This window comes from Mauremys reevesii, linkage group 2 (assembly GCF_016161935.1).
Source record: "Mauremys reevesii isolate NIE-2019 linkage group 2, ASM1616193v1, whole genome shotgun sequence".
Classification (NCBI taxonomy): domain Eukaryota; kingdom Metazoa; phylum Chordata; order Testudines; family Geoemydidae; genus Mauremys; species Mauremys reevesii.
The window spans coordinates 45,632,032-45,656,283 of NC_052624.1; the positions used below are offsets into that span (position 1 = coordinate 45,632,032).

Sequence of the window (24,252 nt, forward strand, 5' to 3'; positions counted from 1 at the left end):
CCTTACATGTGCGTCTTCTCCAGGGTCCAGGCACCTAATTAGTGGAGCCACGCCTGTGCGGCTCCACTAATTAGGTGTTTGGCCACCCAGGTGCACACCTTAGAGGGAACTATCTGCGGACCACCTGAATGAAGCTCGCAGACCACAGTTTGAGAACCTCTGCTCTCTCTTAATCAGGTTATAACAGAAATTAAGGGCATTGGATGATGAAAATGATTACAAGGAAGACTTCCATGAAGAGAGATGGAAAAATTTAGATTGTTTAGAGGAGAGAGAGAAAAGATGGGACATGATGGAAGGATGTAAAATAATGAACTGCATAGAGAAACCCTCATGCTGCAGGGCATAAGTAAGCCCCTAACTGATGAGAGTTAGGAAGAAACTTCCTCTATAAACATGTTATCCCATAATTGTCCATTATGGGGTTTCTTGAACCTTCTTCTGCAGCATCTGGTACTGGCCAATGTGAGAGATAGGACCACAAGACAGACCACTGGTTTGATCCAGTATGGCAATTCTGATATTCCTACATTCTACCTACCCAAAATTTCCCCTTCAGTTTCACTTGGCTACACTATTCTTAATTAATTTTTGCCCTAAATTGTTATGTAATTTTGCTGTTGTGCTAGAAGAGCTACTGTGTGCCACTCCACAAATGGCTATGTTTCAATAGTATGCAAAATTATTCCTGCGTAAAAGGGCTATGATACAGCTTTACCTTGGATTTTTGTGTGAGGATCAGGCCATAGTTCATAAAAACCTTCCTTTTTTGAGATGGGGCGGGCTATTAAGAAGGTTGTGCCAAAGCAGCTCTAGTATTAGCTAGAGTTCTCAGATTTTCTTGACCCTTTCAGTTCGATTTTAGACTTGAGCATAAATCAGACTGCATTGGTCTTGGTCAGTGCTTTCCTTCTGACTATGGACATAGGCCAGCCACACTGACTCTTTTTGCCTTTCGAACCATTGGCCATGAAGTATTGCTGAAGTAATTGCAGACCTTACTATTGATGGATTGTGTCATACTGGATTGGCTCTATTTGTTTTCTTCTTAGAGGGCACAGAGAGTGCAGATGTGCAATTATTCAGTTGCTCCCAGGGTTCTCTTATGTGGCATGCTGTCTTGTCACTTTTTCTGCTCTGTCTGTATGGGAGGCTGGTAGGGGCGATCAATGGGAATTAGGTGAGATTAAATGAAAATCCATGGGAGTTACGTGCCTAGGGTCTTTTGTAAATCTCACTAGGTGCGCAGCCTATCTACATCTTTAGATGCCTGAGTACCTTTGTAAATCTGTCCCTTAGTTTCTTTGTGTCTCAGTTCCACATCTGTAGAACAGAGATAATAGCACTTCTCTACCTCACAGGGGAGTAAGCAGGATAAATGCATTAATAACTGTGAAATGCTCATATACTGTGGTGATGAGAACCTAAACTAGATAGTGAACCCAGGCAGTGATATATTTCAGTGTCTGGCTGAGATTGTGCTGGGGAATAATTGGTTGAGCTTTGATCTGCTTACGGCAGGAATGATAATGGTTAGCTGGGGAAAACAACCAGAGGAGGTGACATCAGCTACTTCAGCCAAAGGTTTTTGTTGTTGTTGTTGTTGATAAGGTTTGCAGCATGGTTATCAGACCCTCAGCTGATTCTCAGATAACAGCAGTAACCAACATTCCTTTTTTCATCTCTGTTTGATGAGGTGGTTGTGACTGTTCCTTTCAGATATGGTCCTCACCAAAGTTATGCATGCTTTTGTAATCTTCGGGATGAACTACTGCAATGTGCTCGACTTGGAGTATGCTTATAAACCACTTGGAAAGTCAGCTAGCAAAGGATGTGCCTGCTGTTTTATTTAATGGTATGTCATGTATGGAGGTTATTATATCTGTGCTTTGTAGACTTCAGTGGGTCCCTGCTGATTTCTGGGTGCAATACAAGATTTTTGATCCGGAAAGCCTTGTGGTCCTGGTTATCTAAGTGACCATCTCTGATTTAGTGCTCTAACATAGAAGTTGAGATTTGCTGGGATGCTTGAGCTAACACTTTCTAGATATATAGGTGTGGTGACTAGTTTCAGGGCCTCTCAGTGGATTCTGGAATTTGCTTCTACCCCTGCTCAAAAGAGCCTGTATTTATTTACATTAGGGCAAACTACAAAGTATCTCTCTCTCTCTCTCTCTCTCTCTCTAATAGAATGAGAGCGAAAAGGTTGAAAAAAGGTAGCATTCTGGATTGATGGACAGAAGTTTTTGAGTTTGACATTGTGTCAATCTGGGACTGAATTAAAGAATGTAATTTAACTTTTTGTTTTTATGCCTAGAAGTTCTGATAGGCATGTTATACATTGAAAAATAAATCAGTAAAGAACTTTCAGATCCTCCAATGATGAAGTGTGCTAATAATAATAGTGTAATTCCTCCCATCCAAGGACCCCAGAGCACTTCACTGCAGCATTGTTCTAGCGCATGGCAGCCAAAAAGTGAAAATAAAGACTGACTGAACGTATAAAGAAAAAAGTGGAACTGAGTAGTTAGTTTTCATTGTCTGAATTAAAGGTACATTAACTATGTTTCAGTTGTAATAATCTGTGTTATAACACAGATAGCGCATTTTGTTATATAGAAAAGTATACTTTAAGCATGATGACATCCATTTCATTGGCTAACTAGCTATCCTTCAGTGAAACCCAGAAAATGCTGTGCAATTAGACTGGCATGAAATTATCCCATTACTAAGTAGTTAGATTGTGAAATATTACATTTAGTTATATATTTACCTGTAATGAAAGGTTACTTTGATCACTGTGACATCCTTATTTCAAGTTTATTTAATTTTAACCGGCATGACTCCCCCAGAATTTTGGTTCTAGTTTCTGTTAATATCACTGGGTTATTAATCAGTTTATCCTGGTAAAACTGGTTGTTTTTTCAGTTTTAACAATTCTGGCAGAGATATACTTAAAGAATGCAATTAGAGCCCACCCAAGGCCCTAAGTGGTGTCTCTGTATTGTGGGATAGATGCAAGAGCAGTGTCCACACAAGTGGCCAAAAGAGGCCAGAATGGAGGGTGCAGGTGGAGGTGGGCTACGAGTGGGGTCATTGCATCCGAAGTTCTGCGGGCAAAGGGACTACAGAGGGGTTACAGTAGTTATTTCAGTCCATAAACTGGGTTAAAAGGCCTTTATTCTATTTTGTTTCTATTCCATCAAGGTTCTTTAACTGTGCTCATGGCAGTAGTATCTGAGCACTTTCCAATGGTGCAACGTGACGAACATTTGCCATGTGTTGTTTGTTCTTTCATCCTCTCCTCAGGGAGCAAAACATGTGCAGTGGAGTATCTTGTATTGGTAGGGTTTTTTTTTTAATATTAATGTTGATATATGTATATTAGGGCTGTTGATTAATTGCAGTTAACTCGTGATTAACTCAAACTAATCGCAATTAAAAAAATTAATCGCGATTAATCGCAGTTTTAATCGCACTATAAAACAGTGGAATACCAATTGAAATTTATTAAATATTTTTGGATGTTTTTCTACATTTTCAAATTTATTGATTTAAATTACAATACAGAATACAAAGTGAACAGTATTCACTTTATATTATTTTTATTACAAATATTTGCACTGTAAAAATGCTAAAAAAAATTATTTTTCAATTCCCCTCATACAAGTACTGTAATGCAATATCTTTATCTTGAAATTGCAACTTAAAAATGTAGTTTTTTTTGTTATATAACTGCACTCAAAAACAAAACAATGTAAAACTTCAGAGCCTACAAATCCACTCAGTCCTACTTATTCAGCCAATCTCTAAGACAAACAAGTTTGTTTATATTTACAGGAGATAATGCTGCCCACTTCTTATTTACAATGTCACCTGAAAGTGAGAACAGGCATTCACATGGCACTTCTGTAGCTGGCATTGCAAAGTATTTCCGTGCCATATATGCTAAACATTCGTATGCCCCTTCATGCTTTGGCCAGAAAACATGCTTCCATGCTGATGACGCTCATTAAAAATAATGCGCTAATTAAATTTTGACTGAACACCTTAGGGGAGAATAGTATGTCTCCTTCTCCGTTTTACCTGCATTCTGCCATGTATTTCATACTATAGCAGTTTCGGATGATGACACGGCACAAGTTATTTGTTTTAAGAACACTTTCACTGCAGATTTGACAAAACGCAAAGAAGATACCAATGTGAGATTTCTAAAGATAGTTACAGCACTCGACCCAAGGTTTAAGAATCTGAAGTGCCTTCCAAAATCTGAGAGGGATTAGGTGTGGAAGTCTTAAAAGGTGCTTTCAGAAGTCTTAAAAGAGCAACACTCAGATGTGGAAACTACAGAACCTGAACAACCGAAAATCAACCTTCTGCTGGTGGCATCTGACTCAGATGATGAAAGTGAACATGCGTCGGTATGCACTGCTTTGGATCGTTATTGAGCAGAACCTGTCATGAGCATGGATACGTCCTCTGGAATGGTGGTTGAAGATGAAGGGACATATGAATCTTTAGTTCATCTGGCATGTAAATATCTTGTGAGGCTGGCTACAACGCCTGTTCTCACTTTCAGGTGACATTGTAAACAAGAAGCGGGCAGCATGATCTCCTACAAATATAAACAAACTTGTTTATCTAAGTAACTGGCTAAAAGAGAAATAAGACTGAATGGACTTGCAGGCTCTAAAGTTTTACATTGTTTTATTTTTGTAAGTTCAACTTTCATGATAAAGAGATTGCATTACAGTACTTGTGTGAGATGAATTGAAAAATACTATTTCTTTTGATTTTTACAGCACAAATATTTGTAATAAAAATAAATATAAAGTGAGCACTGTACACTTTGTGTTCTGTGTTGTAATTGAAATCAATATTTTAAAATGTAGAAAACATCCAAAGATATTTAAATGTAGTCTATTATTAACAGTACAATTAATCGCGACTCATTTTTTTAATTGCGATTAATTTTTTTAATAGCTTGACAGCCTATATCTATCTATCTATCTATCTATCTATCTATCTATCTATCTATCTATCTATCTATCTATTTGAAGGCAAGGCCGTTGCAGCATTAGATAGTAGGAATTTGTGTGAATTCCATTCTCCTCTGTCCCTCCACTATTACTTGGACTTTGAGCAGAGGAAGGTGATTTTCACCCTAGTTTATAAACCTTTATGACTTTAAAGATATTGTTTGCTTATTTAGACTCACTGGACACCCGGCAAAAAATGCTGCACTAGTTTCTCCAAAAGAACTCTGAATATTTAACTTAGTTTAAATGCATAGAAGCAAGTCGATAAATGATGCAAGTTTGATTTACATCATGAATAGCTTGTGTTTTGTTCTGTAACCCTTACTCATGTGACCATTCCTTCCTCTAGTGAATTGTCCCATTGATTTCAACAGGACTATATGTGTACGGGTTGTGAGATCTTTAGGAAGATAATTACTTATGTTAGCAAGGGTTGCAGGATTGAGCCATAAGACATTGAAAAAAATCTTTTAAAGAAGGATTGAGAGCCATAGTAGCCAAATTATGAAATTATTCTTATGCACTCATGCTAAGAAAGGAATAAAGCAGTGCATTAGTGATGGAATGAGACTAATGTAATCAGTAGTTGATAGGAAGAGTTTGTGTAAGTAACTGTTCATATATACGTGCACGCATATAATGTGTGTACATATGTTCACTTTATACTGTATATGCGCTGCCTAGGAAAAGTATCTGCGAGACACAAAAGCTAGAAATCAATGTTGCGAAATGTTCGTATTTAATATACATTTCTTATTGCATTTGTATTAATTTTACATTTTTATATAAAAGAAAAATATAGCTACGAAAGTGAAGTAAACGCTGAGAAAGCAGTTTTAAATATACAAACCATTTTTTTCCTTTTTCCTTGGAAATAGTTTGTGCACAATTGAAAAGAACTTGACACAGTGACATTTTTATTAATATTGATTTTTTCATATTGAACCTTCAGCATCTGACAATAAATACACAACTTTGCTTTTCTAGCACTGCCAGCAGCAAAACATTCAATTCCAAAGGACTGTAATTCTGACATAACACAATATCTATAACCCTCAATGTTCCTTGATTTAGTTTTGCCTTTAATATGTCCATAGACAGGTGATTACTTTTTGTATTTGACCAGTTTTATAAACCTGTACTTGTAAAAGCTAAAGAATGTTATATGGTAAGGTGCATGCTTGAAAGGGAATATTTTTTAAGGAACTTCAATTAAGTCAGTGTACAGTAGCCCTATCTCAGGGAATTCTTAAAACAGAAAGCCTCATAGGGAGAAGTTTTGGGCATGGAGCAAGCATACAATTAGAGCAAAAGGCTTTGTGTGAGAGCATGAGAGAGAGCTGTAGAATCCATGTGTGGCTTCACCACTCTCCAGCCATCCTGCACAGCAGAAACAGAGCTTTTCCACTGCGTATGGGGCCATTAGCAGCTAAACAGGGGGCTGCAGGATTTCCGGCACAGTGAGGGCATAATAAGTGTTATATTCCACAGTTTTCTTTTTGTAGCCCTTCGGTGTAATGCATATTTAACTAAAAACTCAATACAGGTAAGTGACAATTAGATAAATCACTAGTACATTTTCTGTACATTTGTAGATGATATAGGCACCGTTTCACATATTTTATGCTGAATGAGGAGTACATAGAGAGCATTTAATAGGAATTTTTAGGCACATTGAATAAAAATAATTCTTTAAAAGAAACAGTAATACACGCACCTTTCATGTTTGTACCCTGATATTAAAATAACAGACTGAATTTCAAGTATGAAGTGATACAGTGAAATCATGTCCTGTGAATAGATATAAATGATAATCTATGTAGTACAGTTTGCACCTTAGGTAACTTTTCATCTTGTAAAATAAAGTCACACTGAATGTTACGTTAAATGACTTGATCTAGAATACAAGGGGCCAGCTCCTCACCTGGTATAATTTGGAATAGCACCAGAGAAGTCAATGGAACTCTGCTGATTTATACCAATTGAGGATGTGGCTCAAAGGATGTAAAAATAACTTGGAACTACTTTTGATGTTTTTGACTCCACTGAAACCAGTGGAGTTACTCCGGATTTTTATCAGTGCAACTGTATTCAGAATCTGGCCCTTTTCAAAATAATCCACATAACAACACCAAAAACAACATTTTTAACAAGGCCTTTTGAAAATGTCACTTATCTTGCAGATTTCAGAACCAATACATTATTACAGTCATATACACACATGCTTAACTTTACACCCATGAGTCATCCCAGTTATTCTGAGGCCTAAATTTCTAATTTTGGTACCTTTTGTACCAACATTGTGCTTATCTCCACATATCCCTATTTCACTAAGACACTTGCTTTTCATTCTTTGTAACAAAAAATAACCCATAGAAAATTTGAGAACTAACATGTTATTAGGGCTAATTATATCTGGTCACACACTACCATAAGTATAATCTATTTTTGCTTACTTACTAAACTATATTATCTGTATATAAACCTGAGATGCCTGACATTGATAGACTTAATGGGCCAAATTCATCCCTGGTATAATTTAACTATAGTCAGTGTAAAGGAGTGAATTAGGCCCATTGATTTAAAATACTTTGAAACCTAAACCCTATTTCATGTAGTTGTATTTCCACAGCAGTCTCCAAGCCTGCTACTTTCATATTTCTCTTTATTTCAACAACCTTATGTAGCTTTGCCTTTTTCCAGAAACACACACAAACCTACAAGAGCAATTTTATCATTGCAAAAACTTATTTTAACCACGAGAAGCCAGGCAAACTCAGGCACTGATATAAGTATCTGTTATTGACTGGTATCTACTATGACTACTGCAAACAAAATAAAGCCAAAACGGCAGCTATGTGAAATGATTTCTAATTTTAATCTTTCAGATGATTTCCCCCCCACATTATGCTATATGTACATTTAGCTCTACAATAAATTTTCAAAGTAATTTATGTTTGTTCCTTTACATATTAACTCAAACAAACAAAAAACCCTCTAGGCATTTAAAAATACTACATCTGAACAAACTTAGTTTCTAGTTTCAAAATTGAAATGTACAGTACGCAGCTTATTCAGGAACATTACAATTCATCTATCATTTTGCCTCTCTATGAAACTAGCTTTACCTCAATAACTAAAATGAATGCTAAATTCAAATAATCTATAAAACAGCAAGACCCAATGCTTTTCCTGGCAACTACACTTTCACAGGACTAGTGTATTTCAGTTACAAATAATATACATGAATTATAATAGCAATAATTTATGTTAATGTTGAGTAACTTGGATATAAATGTATCCACATTAACACAGACCCCATTTGCTGGTGTCTGGGTGCTGTTACTAACCATGTGTCCTCACTGTTACAATCAGTTATTAACTAAAGGCTTGATCCTGCAACACTTATATGAGTACTTTTACTCATTTGAGTAGTCCCATTCAGTTCAATGGGACTGCTGAAGTGAATGAAGTTATTCACGTTTGTAAGTATTTAAAGGATCAAATCCTCAGACTGAAGACTACAGAGCTAGTGAGGAAATACAGATTTACACTATTGTATAGAATTAAAAAGACACACAAGGTAACGCATATTGTGATGCTTTAAGGAGCTATAATAATATCAACAACATTCCCACAGTATACACTTCAACTTATAAGACATCATTTTGGAAGGTATGATTTTTCATTTATTAGCACATTCAAAGACATTCTGCTTTTAAAGCTGTTCAAAGTAATGTAAGTATTGCATTAAAAAAAAAAAAAAAAAAAACCACCCAGACCCAAAGTCAGAAACAGAGCATTTACATGAACTGGAACAAAAAGGGCCATAAATACACTAATCTGAAAGGAACTTATAAAGAGATCAGAGTCTGGAAAGGAAATAATCAGTGTGTACCTCAGGTTGATTTAAGTGCCAAAGTGATACCATCTCTGTTAAGGGAAAAATAAATGGCAGCTTCATACCTTAACTTTAAGCATAGTTTCTATATTTCTTTATTTAAAAAAGAAGTGAATGTAATACTTGTGAAAAGTGCCTGATTGACAACCCTGGAGACTGATGTCCTCGTTTAGGCTCTGTTCCAAGTGGATCAGGCCCACAAGCCTTCTTACAATTGAAGCAATGATGCAAATTTCTTCACTCACCCCCAATCATTGCTCTAAAGGGGTCACCTCCCAGTGGGAGGGTAGATTGGTCTCTAGAGCCTGCATCTAGTCTTTGACCTTGGTTGAGTATGACATCCAGGGTGTTAAGTAGTGCCAGTTGTAATGGTGATATTGGTGAAACAGACACCTGTCTGCTAAACTCTGGGCTGAGACCTACAACACATTTCACATTGGCCATAAAACTACCATCAGATGGGAACAGTTTTTAGTCACTGCTGACAACTAATAATCTAGAGCAGCACTTCTCACCTGTTGGCATGCAAAGCAGAAGAGAGCAATGGTGAGAGGATGTCATACCCTACCAGCTAAGGAAACACCAAAATCGTTGGTTTGCTAGGAGGCTGGGCAGGGAAAGCAAAAGGCAACTCATGCCATGACCTTTCCTCCTGATGCCTCTGCCTTGCCCCAAATCTCAGAAACCCCTTGCCAGCACCCAAACTCAGACGTGCTTTTTGCTGTATAATTGCAAAGGGTTGTAGGACTCAGTGGGGCATTGCAAGAAACCATGTATGGATTTTGAGTCTCAGCTAGAAAAAGGTTGAGAACCACTGACCCAGGGGCTCCGTATCTTAATATCATTCTCCAGAGCTGGTTATTTTGTGTTTTTTCCCTGGACCCAGATTTCTCATTCACCGTGGATCACTCTTGCTCTTAAGACTGCTCTAACTTCTCTAACTTCTACTGGTGGGACAGCAGTGCTCAAGAAGCCACTTTGCTGGCCAGAATCACCCTCTCTTCATCCCCAATCTGCTCCAGAAAGGAGAGTGGTGTAAGGCTGGCATAGCCAGCCCTACAGCTATTGAAGATTCCTCTACAATAGGGAAATAATCATTACTGCATTAAGGCATCTAAAAGCAGTGCAAGGGAGCCTTTGAAAGGGCCAAAGATCTGGCCTGCTGTGTTTAGTGAGTGATCTGCTGAATCAATAGGTACTTGTTTTGGTCAATGAAATACATTTTGTTCATTCCAGCATATTCAGACCTATAATCTCCCACTCTTTGCTTATGTATCATATGAACACAAGCATCAAGAGAGGTGAAGGTAACGATGGTTTACTGGGGCACAAGTGGTATAATTGGGATTGGGAGCATCTACCAGAGTAAATGTCAGGGTGTGAAACTGACTGTTTTTGATGCACTGTGAATAGATGGGAGGCTGCCTCTTTTGGCACTGAATGCAAATGTGTCATTTCAAGTGCACATTTGATATTGAACCTTTGCTCTTCCATAGGGGTGAGGCTCTCCTCCTACAGAAAGCTGTATGAATGGGGCAAGATTGATGACAAAACATACAGGACAGGAGGGAGCTGCATGGCATGCTTTCATCTGTTAAAACTGTGACTTGGATGCTGCAGGGCGGGGGGCGGGAGGGAGTGGGGATAGAGGGTGGCCCTTGACTGGAAAGCTCTTTGGAAATGATCCATCTTAGCAAGGTTGATAGTGGAAAGTATAAATCAGAGCAATAAATGTAGAGGTATTGCAGGAGCTGGGGAGAAGGGAGGATTAAGATTATTCTTGGGATCTGCAGCACAGAGGTGGAGTGGGCCCTGACACAGCAGTGAGCAGCAGGATGCAAAGCATACAGCTGATTGCTGGCTGGCCATGTGGAGATGCATCTTGAGTCTGGATTCAGATTGTGTCAGGACATCAGCCAAGGGAAAACAGGCAGGGATGTACTAGGCAGGGAGTCAAGTTTTTCCTACTTGGACAGAGTGGGGCACATGCTGCCTGCTCAGATACTACAGGGATGTGCACTGTAAAGTATCTGAGTAGAACAGAGAATGCTGGTGGCTATTTGTGGTGTTGACTGTGGAAATTATTTGGGGAGGGAACGGCTCTATTTTAGAGGGATTTTTGACTAAGGACTGCAGATTTTACCCTATAGCTGGTGACAGTATGTGGATATATTTTACACATCTCTGACATGGAAGTAAAGATCAACATTAATAATCAGTCATTGAAGGTGGGGGGGCGATAAATATTCTGTGGCTGCAAATAGAAATGGTGTGACCAAAGAAAGCCCTTTAAAAATCTTTCATATTTTACTATACTAATCACCAGTTCTTAATGAGGAAAAACAGTGGTACAAATCAGTGATGTTCCTGCAAATCAGGGACACTTACAAATCCAAATGCAAAATAACAGACCATCCATCGTTGGATCAACAGCGATGCAGAGGTGGCTCAACTCACTCTAGCTTTTAAGGTGCTATAGTTCCGAATACTGAAGTAGCAGCATGTCAGATACAGGGTACAACCGATGAATAATAAATACCATCTAATAAAAGATGTTTCTATGGAAGTCCTAGTAGTCCCCACCCTGAAGGCAGCACAGAACTAAAGGTGGGAATACTGTGACCCCCTACAAAAACCTTGTTACACCCCCCACACCTTCCTTTTGGGTCAGGACCTCCAGTTTGAGAAATGCTGGTCTCCCCTGTGAAATCTGTATAGTACAGGGTAAAAGTACACAAAAGAGCAGATTTCAAGACCTGTGATGCATTTTTCACGGCTGTGATTTTGGTAGGGCCCAACTAATCAGTGTTAAAATCCTATATAGAATTAATTTATATCTAGATTCAGTCCCTCCATAAAACTTTCTTTGAACATATCAACTCTGCAGGCTCATGTATAAATACACTCCTCCTTTCTTAATCCAACATCATTTTCCGAAAAGCATCCTATAATCCCATTTCTCAATTTAGCTAAAACCAGGCAACATCTTTTCTCTAACATCTCTCATAAACAAAAATCTAGATATTTAGGCTATTAAAGTTGTGGGCATAATTTTGCATGCCTAAAATTTAATTTGCACAGTAATTGGGTGTGAAAATGCACATGCAAAAACAAAATTGCACCAGTATTTGAGATGCTGTTTCTGAAAAGATTTCACTTAACAAAGGAAGACTGCAACACTCCATATGTTTTGTTTTTAGTATCCTGATTTTAAGCATCCAAGTGGGGAAAAAAATAATAGCTTGCTTATAGTTAAGTTAATAGTATGTTTCAGCATAGAAAATTTAATTTGCTATATATGTAAAAAAATAATTTTCAAGTCCCCCCACAAGTTTAGTAGAACTCTTTTTCTAATATACTGATTTCAAGACAAACTTCTACATATATAAGATCAAGAGTGAAAGTTAGCATCAAGCAGAGATGCTAATGTTGACAAGGATATTCTGAAGGTTTTGTAGCAATGAAATAAGTATGCTAGATTCCCAGCTTGTGACCAATTCAAGCTTTGTCACCTCAAATGATAAGGCAACAAATTACCTCCCAATGGTATAGGCAGGGCCGACGAGGGGAGTGGGGGAAAGCCGGTACAAATTACCGGGGCCCGGCGGTCCGGAAGGGGACCTGGAGCCTAGCTTCCCCAGCTTCGTCGGCCCTGTTTAGCCAGTCTGCCCTTGCTGGGGGGCCCGAACAAATTTTTTCACTGGGGCTGAACCCGTTCTCGGCAGCCCTGAGTATAGGGAGGTGCAAACAATACCTCCCTGTTCCAGCCTGCCCCACTGCACCGCAGAAGAACTTCATCCAGCAGAAGGCAGGTAGCAGTATCTCAGAATTTTTGCCAGCAGCTTTAATTTTGACTGGAGATCAATAGGCATTTGCTGGTGGGGGATATCTAGGGGCTGCCCTAACCATATTCCTTCCCCAGTCAGTAAGGTGCTGCTTAGCTGCTGGCCACTTGACAAAGGGAAAGTGACTGGGGTCTTGTGTCCTTGCAACTCGCCTGTGTAGACTTCCTGCCACCAGGAACGCTCCCACGGGTTCTGTGCTGGAGGAAGCATAGAACCTCAGTGAATTTGACACAGGCTCTTCAGTCTCGCTGCTTGGTCTACTGAAAGGCATGGCTGCACCAGAGCAAAACCTGTGCAAATAAGTACACTGGAACATGTAGGTCCTTAAAGGCTAATTACTGACTTGATTACACCTGCAAAACTCCCAAAGAAGTCAAGAGAAGGAGGCTATAAAAGAAAGACTGGAGTTTTGCCTATATAAAGACTACAGGATCAGGTCCTAAGCCTGATTCTAACTACTCTGTCAGTGGGATTTAGGCAAAGGGCTTTACTAGAGTTTACTAATAGTTCTGAATCATGGAGAAAAGTATGAAATGAGAAGGATTCACACTTACAGTATATATGGTCTAAATCACATCATAGGCCTAGCAAAAATCCATTTATTCCTGAAACTATCGCATCAGAAAAACACTAGCAAAGTGATTCTAAAGAACAGAATTCTCAGAAGAAACATCTATTTCGTTATTCAAATTCAACTCATACTAGGAACATAATTAATTTATGTGGGCTTTTCAACCACACCATGTGGTTTATGATTCATCCGATTTGTTTTCAGCTGTGAGTCAGATAAGTGCTCCCGGTTTGCGGGCTACATGACTGGAATGGCATAGTTGCTGTTTATTCTACATATTAAAATGGGCACTGTATCTAGCAGCTGAGAGAATTAGCCCTTGTACAATAAAACATGCTTCACTAAGACAGTTGGTATATAAGCAGTGCAAAGTAACAGGGTATAAAATTTTCTGCTTATTCATACAGAAAACTTAAGTGTAAATTGAGCCTGAGGACCAGGATATGGATAGTGTCCAGCACACAGGAAATGCTTGAGCAACGTATCCACTGTTTATGATCCCGTGAAAGGACTCCATGCATGTAGGACCAAATTTTCAAAACCCTGTGAAGGCAGAAATCCTGTTTTTTTGGTGTATTTTGGGGCACAAGCAGGAGACAAGCTTGGATTTTCAAAGGGGGCATCAGCTATGTGTGCTGAAAGATAAATAGCTGGGCTTAGAACTTTGATTGGTGCACGCAAGACAAAAAAGGTGTCCACAAGCTAGTCATTGTCATAGTGTAGTCAGGTGTAAACTGGGCGGTGGATGAGGAGGTTCCATCTAATCATCCCTCTCTTGGCTGCTGGGCCAAAAGAGGCAACTACTGGCAGTAGCAGTGAGGGAAGATGAGTTGTGTGGGAGCTGAAAATAGAGGCAGGCAAGGGGTGGGGGGGAGTCTCGTGGGAGAAAGGATGAGGGAGAGGGGTGAGAGGCAGAGGAAAGGAGACTGGGTCAACCAGTCAGCTGCATCTATTTGCCTTTGGCTTGGCATATCTTGTGCTGAGTGCTTTTAGATACACAACAACCATTAGAATATGTTCATATAATATTGGCATATGCTAATGACCTGTTACTGTATGTCAGTGTGAAATATGTGCAGCCCAACAGGTGCTCAGTTTCTGAAAATTGGTCTCAGGGGGCCACACAGAGCCAGTAAGAAATCAGCAGAGGAAGCAGATGCTTTCATAGTACAGAAGCAAGTACACCTGAAACTACACTATCCTCATCTTAGTGGTTTCTTCAGTTGCTGAGTTTGCTCGGCCTGCAGAATCATGCAGGATCCTGTGGGACTATAGCATTGATCAACATCAAAAGACTATAATGTTGGACAGTAGATGAGAGATGCGCCTTTCCACTTCTCAGAACATCTGAACATCTACTGTAATGAACACCCTGGCTGGAGGTGCCCCAGAAGATAAAGAACTATTTTTACTTTTTTTTATTTAATTTTTGTTGTTCAATAATTTTTAGCTGTGTTCACCCAAGTCTGCTGCACTCACTCAGGCCAAAGTCAAGTCCGAGTAGAGCTATATGCAAGGGCCCCGTTTGCAGTGTATGTGAACAGTTTTCTTCACTGCTGTGGTGATGGCAGGGAAGGAGGGAACTTGTACCAGTGGGCACCTCCCTTTTGAAATCCAGTTCCCACTTCCCCACATATCACTACACACATGGCAGTAGTACCCAAGGGACACACATAGTCAGTAGAGAAAATGGGGAATAGCAATCAGCCTCGGAGCACTGGAGAAGGGTAAACTGCGTATTATTTCCACTGAGGGGACTTGGGAATGGGGCTTGGACGGGATGGAGTGTAACATGGAGTAGATGTATTGTACTCTGTTCTGGTTCTCACACAGCATCCTTCAGAGTAACTGCTAGCAACTCTGCACATCAGTTTTTTAGCATGATTTAAAAAAGAACTAATGTTTTTCTTCCTTTATAGCGCTTTCAGAGCTGCAGTGTCCAAGAGATAGTTCTCAGGCAGCTGCTAGAGGGTGATGCCAGCTAAGCGCCCTGAAAAAGTACGTACAATAGTTTGGTGCTAGATAAAATGTGGAATGTTTTAAAAATTGCTAAATTGTGCTGTAACCTTTTCCCCATTTGTTAATTTTGCAAGGTTGGCCTGGATTTTTTTTTCCTGTTTTAAATAACTGTTTAAAATTATTAATAGAAATTGTGGTTCATCTAACTGCACTATGATCCACCTTTTTCTAAGGATGTCAAGACCAGCCAAGCGGCACCCTCAGCCCTCTCTGGGCTGCAGAAACTAAGACCACGGGGAATGGGGTAAAGCCAAGACCCACTGAGTGATACCTCATTTATCTTGGGCCTAGACACTGAGGGAGAGGGAACAGGGCAGAGCCAAGACCAGCTGAGTGGTGCTTTGGCTACCCACCGGCCTTCAGCCTGGCACGTTGAGCCCCTTGGAAAAGTCTTGTGCTGTGCAAGCGTCCAGACTCTGTGCACACCTGCCTTGGATGCAATCTTGTCCAGCCTAATTTACAGCCTGCCTGTTCATGCTGTAGATCTTTGAACAGACCAGACAGGTGCCACTGCGCATGTGCAACTGGTCCTTTGACAATTTGGCCTACATAGCACGGAAGTAATTTACCCCAAGTCTCATTGCTAGGTGTGTAACAGAAAAGGAATGTCTTCACAAAAGGTAGATAAAACCACTCACTATCTTAGCAGCTGCCTAAGTGCTAAACAGCTCAGAGCTAATGGTGAAGTTTGCCACAGAGCCAGTCTGCCACATAACCGAGGAACCTGCCAGGGAGACAGCCACAGGCTCCCATGCCATAGCTGGAAAAATATATATTGCTCAGCTTGGCACTGCCAGGCATGCTGTGAATGAGGATATAGATACTGGCTCAGTAGCTAGCACAGATGAAGCAGAGGCAAGAGAAGTAGGATAGCTTACGAAGAACCATCACAGGAGTAAGCAATGGTAGCTGCTATGTGTATTATTATTTAGAGTGCAGTAGTGCCTTATGTACCTTTAGGGCAGGGGCTACCTCACTGGGCCAAATGTTCCCTTGAGTTACATACAGGCAAATGCACTGAAGTTTAGGTTAGGGGAAAGCCTTTATCTTATGTATTTAAAATATTTACTTTTTCCGCACAGTACTAAAAAAATAAAAGTTTCTTTTAAAAATAATGAAAATATATTTTAGTTAAGGTAAAAATACTAAATATAAAAATGTAATGTAATATTTAAAATAACTGCTAAAAAGTTATGTGAATTGTTTAGTTATATTTACTTTCAATTATGGCACATTACTGCTAACACAGTGAGAAATATGGTGTGCCAATATACCCACATGGTGGGTTAGGAGGGATGCTCATGCATTTCTGCACAGAAAAAAAATCTGCTAGTAAATGAAATATGAGTAATGTTCATGCACTGCGTTGTATAAGTTGTGTGTTACAGGTAAAGCAGCGCACTATATTCCATCCAATATAGCACGTGTGCATAAGTGTTCTTCTCCATAATCAAAGAATTCTCTGCATCTAAAACAGGAAACATTTTTCCAAGTTACTTTTTGGTTGCTAATAAGTATATGTTACAATGGGAAACCCTGTTTTGATTTTCATCAGCTCTATCTACCTCTTTGATCTACATATTATAAACTTCTGTATTAGATCATGGAACATATGCTTGCAATTGTTTTGAGAAAGAAATAAAAAGTTAAGACTTCATTGACTGATTCAAACAACAAATGCAATATTTTTGGAGAGTAGAGTCTTTAGAGAGTAAGTCCCTAAAAGTTTTTTTAACTTATTTTTGTGACATGCACATAAACTCATCTAGTTAATAATTCAGTTGTACATTAAAAAAAACTAAAAATTGATTCAGTTTATCATCATCATTTTTATGGACAGTAATGAAATAATAAAATTATTTGTCCAAGTTTTCAACTGAGGAAGCACCTCCTTGTATGTTACCAGTAGTAGCTAGATGCCTTCATTTACTTATCAATTATTTGCAGGTTGTAGAGATCCAATATTTCAATGCCATTCTTTTAACTATCACTTTAAGAGATCCCAAAATAACAATTAAAAAATACCAGATCAGGCTTCAGCAGCTAGAGGGAGAGATTGCATCATGTTTTGGCAGTGACTGGAACACTGGCAGCATTCAATATGAGAAGAATAAAATGGCAGCAAAACTGGTCAGCAGCTTCTCTTCATCTGGAGCTTTCCCAGGTAGTTAAACAAAACAAAACAAAACAAACACACACACATAAAGCTGCAAAGGGAGCAGGTGAAATCCCGGGCTCTTGCATTGCTTTGATGAAAGTAAACGAGTTTGGTTTCCTTGGAGCACATCACCATCCTGAAGAAGCAGACAGATGTGTAAAACCTCCAAATAATGATCTTCAGTAGAACAGCTAGGGACAGTGACCTTTGTCAGCTACACTGTTCATTTGTAGGTTCAGCTTCAATGAGCCTTATGATTTATTCACCTCATTGGAGTTTTGGCTGGTTGACATGTGGGAGTCCAGATTCTCCTTGCATTTCTCCAGATCATGGAAATAAGGGTGAGACAGGGCAACATAGGCAGATATCCTCTTGGTGGGATTGAACGCTAAACATTTCTAAAAGGATTAAAATAAGATGGTTTTAGTGTAGTGGTTACATGTATAATATGCAACCAATATTATAAATAATGAAGATAATATAGATACAAATTAATGAGTATCATTATATTAATTTATAACTACAATAGCCTGAAGATCTAGAGCCAGTTCAAGTGCTGCATGGACCTTGCCTGTTTTCTCAGTCAATGAGAAGTGGCCAGGCAGCTACGTCAGACTATATCAATATTACACACAAAAACTACATTAAAAGAACACCAAGGTTGCAAAATCAAGCCCTCAGAAATTAAGAAATGTCAGAATTAAGGTTCTCTATGCAAACTTCATTCAGTGCCTTTGTCCATAGGTATTAGGATAAAGTATTTAATTACATCATCATATATTTTGCTACATGATCTCTGCCTCATTCAGTACACAGGATGGACCTGCTCTGGAGATTAATCAGGTTGTGTAGTGAAGGAGGCTGTTGTCCCTACGGTCTCTGCTTCATTTGTTGCAGAAGTTGGAAGGTATGTAGTGAATGAGGCAGGGGATTGTAGGAAGAGTAAGAAGAGTCTCATGGTTATGCATGGAGAACTGGATTATATCTCCGCCTCAGCCACAGATTTCCTGTGTGATGGTAGGCAAGTTACTTAAACCAAACTTTTCACAGGTCACTAGTTGTGTGTTTTTCATTTTTTGGGTGCTTGACTGGGGACCCTGGGGTCTGATTTCTGAGAACATAAGAATGGTGACACTGGGTCAGACCAAAGGTCCATCTAGCCCAGTATCCTGTCTTCTGACAGTGGCCAATGCCAGGTGCCCAGAGGGAATGAACAGAACAGGTAATCATCAAGTGATCCATTCATAAGAACGGCCGTACTGGGTCAGACCAAAGGTCCATCCAGCCCAGTATCCTGTCTACCGACAGTGACCAAAGCCAGGTGTCCCAGAGGGAGTGAACCTAACAGGTAATGACCAAGTAATCTCTCTCCTGCCATCCATCTCCACCCTCTGACAAACAGAGGCTAGGGACACCATTCCTTACCTGTCCTGGCTAATAGCCATTAATGGACTTAACCTCCATGAATTTATCTAGTTCTCTTTTAAACCCTGTTATAGTCCTTGCCTTCACAACCTCCTCAGGCAAGGAGTTCCACAGGTTGACTGTGTGCTGTGTGAAGAACTTCCTTTTATTTGTTTTAAACCTGCTGCCCATTAATTTCATGTGTTGGCCCCTAGTTCTTATATTATGGGAACAAGTAAATAACTTTTCCTTATTCATTTCTCTACACCACTCATGATTTTATATACCTCTATCATATCCCCCTTAGTCTCCTCTTTTCCAACATGAAAAGTCCTAGCCTCTTTAATCTCTCCTCATATGGGACCTGTTCCAAACCCCTAATCATTTCAGTTGCCCTTCTCTGAATCTTTTCTAATGCCAGTATATCTTTTTTGAGATGACAAGACCACATCTGTACGCAGTATTCAAGATGTGGGCGTACCATGGATTTATAGAAGGGCAATAAGATATTCTCCGTCTTATTCTCTATCCCTTTTTTAATGATTCCTAACATACTGTTTGCTTTTTTGATTGCTGCTGCACACTGCGTGGATGTCTTCAGAGACCTATCCATGATGACTCCAAGATCTCTTTCCTAATTAGTTGTAGCTAAATTAGCTCCCATCATATTGTATGTATAGTTGGGGTTATTTTTTCCAGTGTGCATTACTTTACATTTATCCACATTAAATTTCATTTGCCATGTTGTTGCCCAATCACTTAGTTTTGTGAGATCTTTTTGAAGTTCTTCACAGTCTGCTTTGGTCTTAACTATCTTGAGCAGTTTAGTATCATCTGCAAACTTTGCCACCTCACTCTTTACCCCTTTCTCCAGATCATTTATGAATAAGTTGAATAGGATTGGTCCTAGGACTGAACCTTGGGGAACACCACTAGTTACCACTCTCCATTCTGAAAATTTACCATTTATTCCTACCCTTTGTTCCCTGTCTTTTAACCAGTTCTCAGTCCATGAAAGGATCTTGCCTCTTATCCCGTGACAACTTAATTTACGTAAGAGCCTTTGGTGAGGGACCTTGTCAAAAGTTTTATGGAAATCTAAGTGCACTATGTCCACTGAATCCCCCTTGTCCACATGTTTGTTGACCCCTTCAAAGAACTCTAATAAATTAGTAAGACACGATTTCCCTTTACAGAAACCATGTTGACTTTTGCCCAACAATTTATGTTCTATGTGTCTGACAATTTTATTCTTTACTATTGTTTCAACTAATTTGCCCAGTACTGACATTAGACTTACCAGTCTGTAATTGCTGGGGTCACCTCTAGATCCCTTTTTAAATATTGGCATTACATTAGCTATCTTCCAGTCATTGGGTGCAGAAGCTGATTTAAAGGACAGGTTAGAAACCATAGTTAATAGTTCTGTAATTTCACATTTGAGTTCTTTCAGAACTCTTGGGTGAATGCCATCTGGTCCCGGTGACTTGTTACTGTTAAGTTTATCAATTAATTCCAAAACCTCCTCTAGTGACAATCTATGACAATTCTTCAGATTTATCACCTACAAAGGACGGCTCAGGTTTGGGAATCTCCCTAACATCCTCAGCCGTGAAGGCTGAAGCAAAGAATTCATTTAGTTTCTCCGCAGTGACTTTAGAAGTTGTGAGTACTAACAACAGCAACTGAAGACAAGGGGAGCCATGCTGGAATATATAAAATGCTATATAAGAATACTAAGTACTCTGAAAAATCAAGCTGCAGATATGTCAAATTGGGCATCCAGAATTAGCAGACACTTTTGACCATAAAATCTCTGTGCCTCAGCTCCCCATCTGCTCCTCATCTCACAAGGCGGGGGTGAAGATAAATTAATTAATGTTTGTGAAGCACTTGGATACTCTAGTGATGAGTGCTGTAGAAAAACCCAGGAGGAAATTAATACTTTTGTCTTCAGAGCAGGATTTGAATAGAGTGCAATAAATAAGGCCTGAGGCCAGACATTGAACCATGGGGCTAAAACAAAATACTGTATAGCACCATCCATCCTGTGCACTGAATGAGGCAGGGGTCCTATGGAAAAAATATGTGATTGTGTAATTAAAGACCAGTGGGGACTGAATTAAAGTTGCACAGGCAACTTTCCCACCCTTAGGCTCCCAGTCCCAGTCTCCTTGCCCAATCAGTCCAAAACCCCTGCCATTGTCCCAGCTATTCTAGATTCCCATGTTCCAATGTACTGCTTTCCCTTTCCCAGGTCTGGCTCTTGTCCCACCTACATTCAAGTCAGGTGGCTTCCTCCTCCATGCTGCCTGGGCACCAGATGGGGGCATGGGCGGCAGGTATTATAGGCCAGGCTAAGCCTTCCCTGGCACAGCCACCCCCGAGGGACACCTGGGTCGCAGTGGCCACGCTCCTTACCTGAGGCCCCACCCACCCACCGCTGCTGCCGCCTGCCTACCCGCATTCCATCCCCCTCCCCCCCAAGGTCCCATGCTGCTGGCAGCGTTGCTTCTCCTCGGGGGCGGGGGAGTGAGGAGGGATGCTGCAAGCAAGTGGTGGGTGAGGGGGGCTGGTCAGGGAGTGAAGCGGCTCGGCCAGGCATGGAGGCTGCTGGCTTGGACAGAGGGGGACGCCGGCTCGGCTCGGCACTCAGGCAGAAGGGGCGGGGCCAGCAGCCTAGCTTCCCCAAAGTGAGGTTCACCTGCCGCCCAGGGATGGGTGGTCACTGAGAGCACAAGAGAGACAGGCTCCTTGCTCTTAATTAAGGTGCCTAAACCCAGGCCCAGCCTGCCCCACAGAAATCAGGAATAGGGTGACCTGATAGCAAGTGTGAAAAACTGGGACACGGGGTGGGGGGTAATAGGAGCCCATATGAAAAAAAAGCCCCAAATATCAGGACTGACCCTATAAAATCGGGACATCTGGTCACCCTAATCAGGAATGGCAATTATGAGGCAAGTCTGGCTTTTCTCTAGCCCTGGGGTGGAGCATGCTCAGTCGCTCTGAGGGGATGGTGCATGCTCAGTCTTGGCAGCACTAGGAGCTGTAAGAGGATGCAGCGTTCCCAGGGCAGATGGAATCTTAAGAGTTTTTAGCCAGTAAACTCAAAGAAGTCCCTACTGAGCATGTGTGAAATGAGATTTTTCAGCTGCTTATATCTTAGCCAAATTTGGACACATTTTCACATGAATAGCAAAAGGAACGTCCCTGACACAAAGGTCATCCCCTGACAAATTTAAAATCTCTGCTGTAAATCATGGGCTGCTAGAGCTTCTCAAAGAAAAGATCACCAGGATTTTTTAACATTGCAAACCAATACATTTTTCTTTAGTTTTGTTCTTGGAAACAGTGGAACCATTTTGGTTGAAACTTTCCAAAAACAATTCAGCCTGAGGAAGACATCTGACATAAAAAAAGTTCCGCTCAAATAGTTAAAGTCTGACAAAGTTATAAGCAACTGAAAAAATCTTATACTATGAAGTGTTAATAATAGGCAGTGCTACCAGCCATGCCTATAATAAAATAAGTACAGGAAAATCCAATATTTCATAGCTGTTAATCACCTGATGTAGTCCTTGCATTTTCTAATAACATTCTGTGAAAGGCTAGCAGGCATAGGGATAGAAGGCTAACCTAGCTGTTACACATCATTAGCACTTAAATAATAATGTATTCAAATCCTTTTAAAATATTTATTTGTTCTGTGACACCCACTAGAGTGAGTCAACAACATTTTTAGGCAACCCCACCCCTGGGTTTCTGGTGCATGTGTAACCATGATCTTTACCAGTTGTTGACCCAATGGTTGGTATGTTTTCCGTATCCCCCTTAGTGCCTAATCCACAGAGCATGCAAGTCTGTTACAGCCCCCAGCTATGGAGCTTGATTCCTTAGCTCAAGGTGTAGCAAGTCAAGCTTTTAGCTCTGGAAGTCTGGTTCAATCTCTGGTGCTACCATATGTAGCCAACTGGTCAGTGTGTGTTGGAAAATATTTAGTGAATGAGGCAGGGGATTGCAGGAAAAGTAAGGATAGTCTCATGGTTATGCAGTTGAATCTATCCTGGAGAACTGGATTATATCCCAGCCTCAGCCACAGATTTCCTGTGTGATGATAGGCAACCCTTACTTCCAGTCTACAGAGAATATGGGTTTTCACAATTCACTGCTGAACTCAGCTCTACTAGATGCCAGTTCAACCTCCCATTGTTCACTTATGCCAAATTCTGTGAATCAGTGTAAAGACAAGTAAATCTGCACTGGTGAGCTCCACAGAGATTGAGGAGAAGAAGAAATTGCATCTTCTTTGACTATGAAGTGGCGATAGTAGCCTGGAATACCCTGAAGCTGGAGTAGGCCCTGTACTGCTTATGCATGCTCTCTGTGGGGGAAAACAGTTGGTGAATCCACAAATGATGACCCCAAGGAGCTGGGCTCAGCATTGCACAGAAGACATGCACCACCCAAATGTCCTACCCTCTGTGCACAGCAGTTTTTGTACAAGTTCTGCTGTATACAGCACTTCTGTGCCATGGAGGAAAGGCAATTCAGCCTCTGGAATCACTTCAGGCTCACCTCTAATTATATTATTACATTAAAAAAACTGTTTCTTGACATGATGCAAGGTGCAGTAGCTGCAGTCATTTAAGTTATGCTTGGAGAATAACAGAAACTTACAAGAAGTAAGTCCTTGCCTAGTTCATCGATATCTGGTACAAAATTTTCAATGGGTTGTGGGGGTCTGGAATTGAAAGCGTGTCTTGGAAGGGCAACATCACTAGGCCAGTCTTCTTCTTCCGGGAGCCCAATGACACTGTATAAGGAACAAGCATACATATTAGCTGGGGGTGAAACAAAAATATGTTACTGCTGTATTTATACAGCCTCATCTTCTTTCATTGTATGAATCGCTAAATCCTGCTTCACATGTTTTCATGGGATTGCCGCTTGTTCTTTTGATGCGAGCAGCAGCATTATACAGGATCATAGGATAATCAATTAAATCATACAAGGCAATTTTTTAAAACCTGTATAGACTATACTTCACATGCACAATAAGGGACAGATAATACAGCCCTTGCTTGCACTGAGTAGCACCTTACTCTGTAAGTAAGCCCACTGATTTAAATAGGACTGTTTGCAGAGCATTGCATTATTCAGTGGGAGTAGGGATGGCAGAACTGGGCCTTAATGATGCATGGTAAAAAATCTTTACGGAGGCAGCTTGGTGGTAATGCTCTGGCCTGGGTCTCATTCTCCTGAGTCCCTGGATTGGCAAGGTGCTGCAAGTGCTTTGGGAGAAATGTGCTCAGACT

At 40.3% G+C, this 24,252-nt stretch overlaps 1 protein-coding gene and 1 long non-coding RNA gene across 4 annotated transcripts in view; one reads left to right on the plus strand and one right to left on the minus strand.

The window, feature by feature from the left end:
* Positions 1-24,252, plus strand: part of LOC120397028 — a 29,394-nt gene that overhangs the window by 3,555 nt on the left and 1,587 nt on the right. The window contains exon 2 of the long non-coding RNA XR_005593626.1: positions 15,276-15,354. This is a non-coding gene — a long non-coding RNA (uncharacterized LOC120397028). The remainder of the gene's footprint in view (positions 1-15,275; positions 15,355-24,252) is intronic.
* CDK6 (cyclin dependent kinase 6) overlaps positions 16,593-24,252 on the minus strand; it is a 177,556-nt gene continuing 169,896 nt past the window's right edge. For all 3 annotated transcript variants that reach the window (XM_039522421.1, XM_039522422.1, XM_039522423.1), the window contains 2 exons: positions 23,615-23,750; positions 16,593-17,931 (listed from right to left, as the gene is read on the minus strand). In XM_039522421.1, the coding sequence (XP_039378355.1) occupies positions 17,785-17,931; positions 23,615-23,750 (283 nt within the window). In that variant the 3' untranslated portion in view covers positions 16,593-17,784. The remainder of the gene's footprint in view (positions 17,932-23,614; positions 23,751-24,252) is intronic.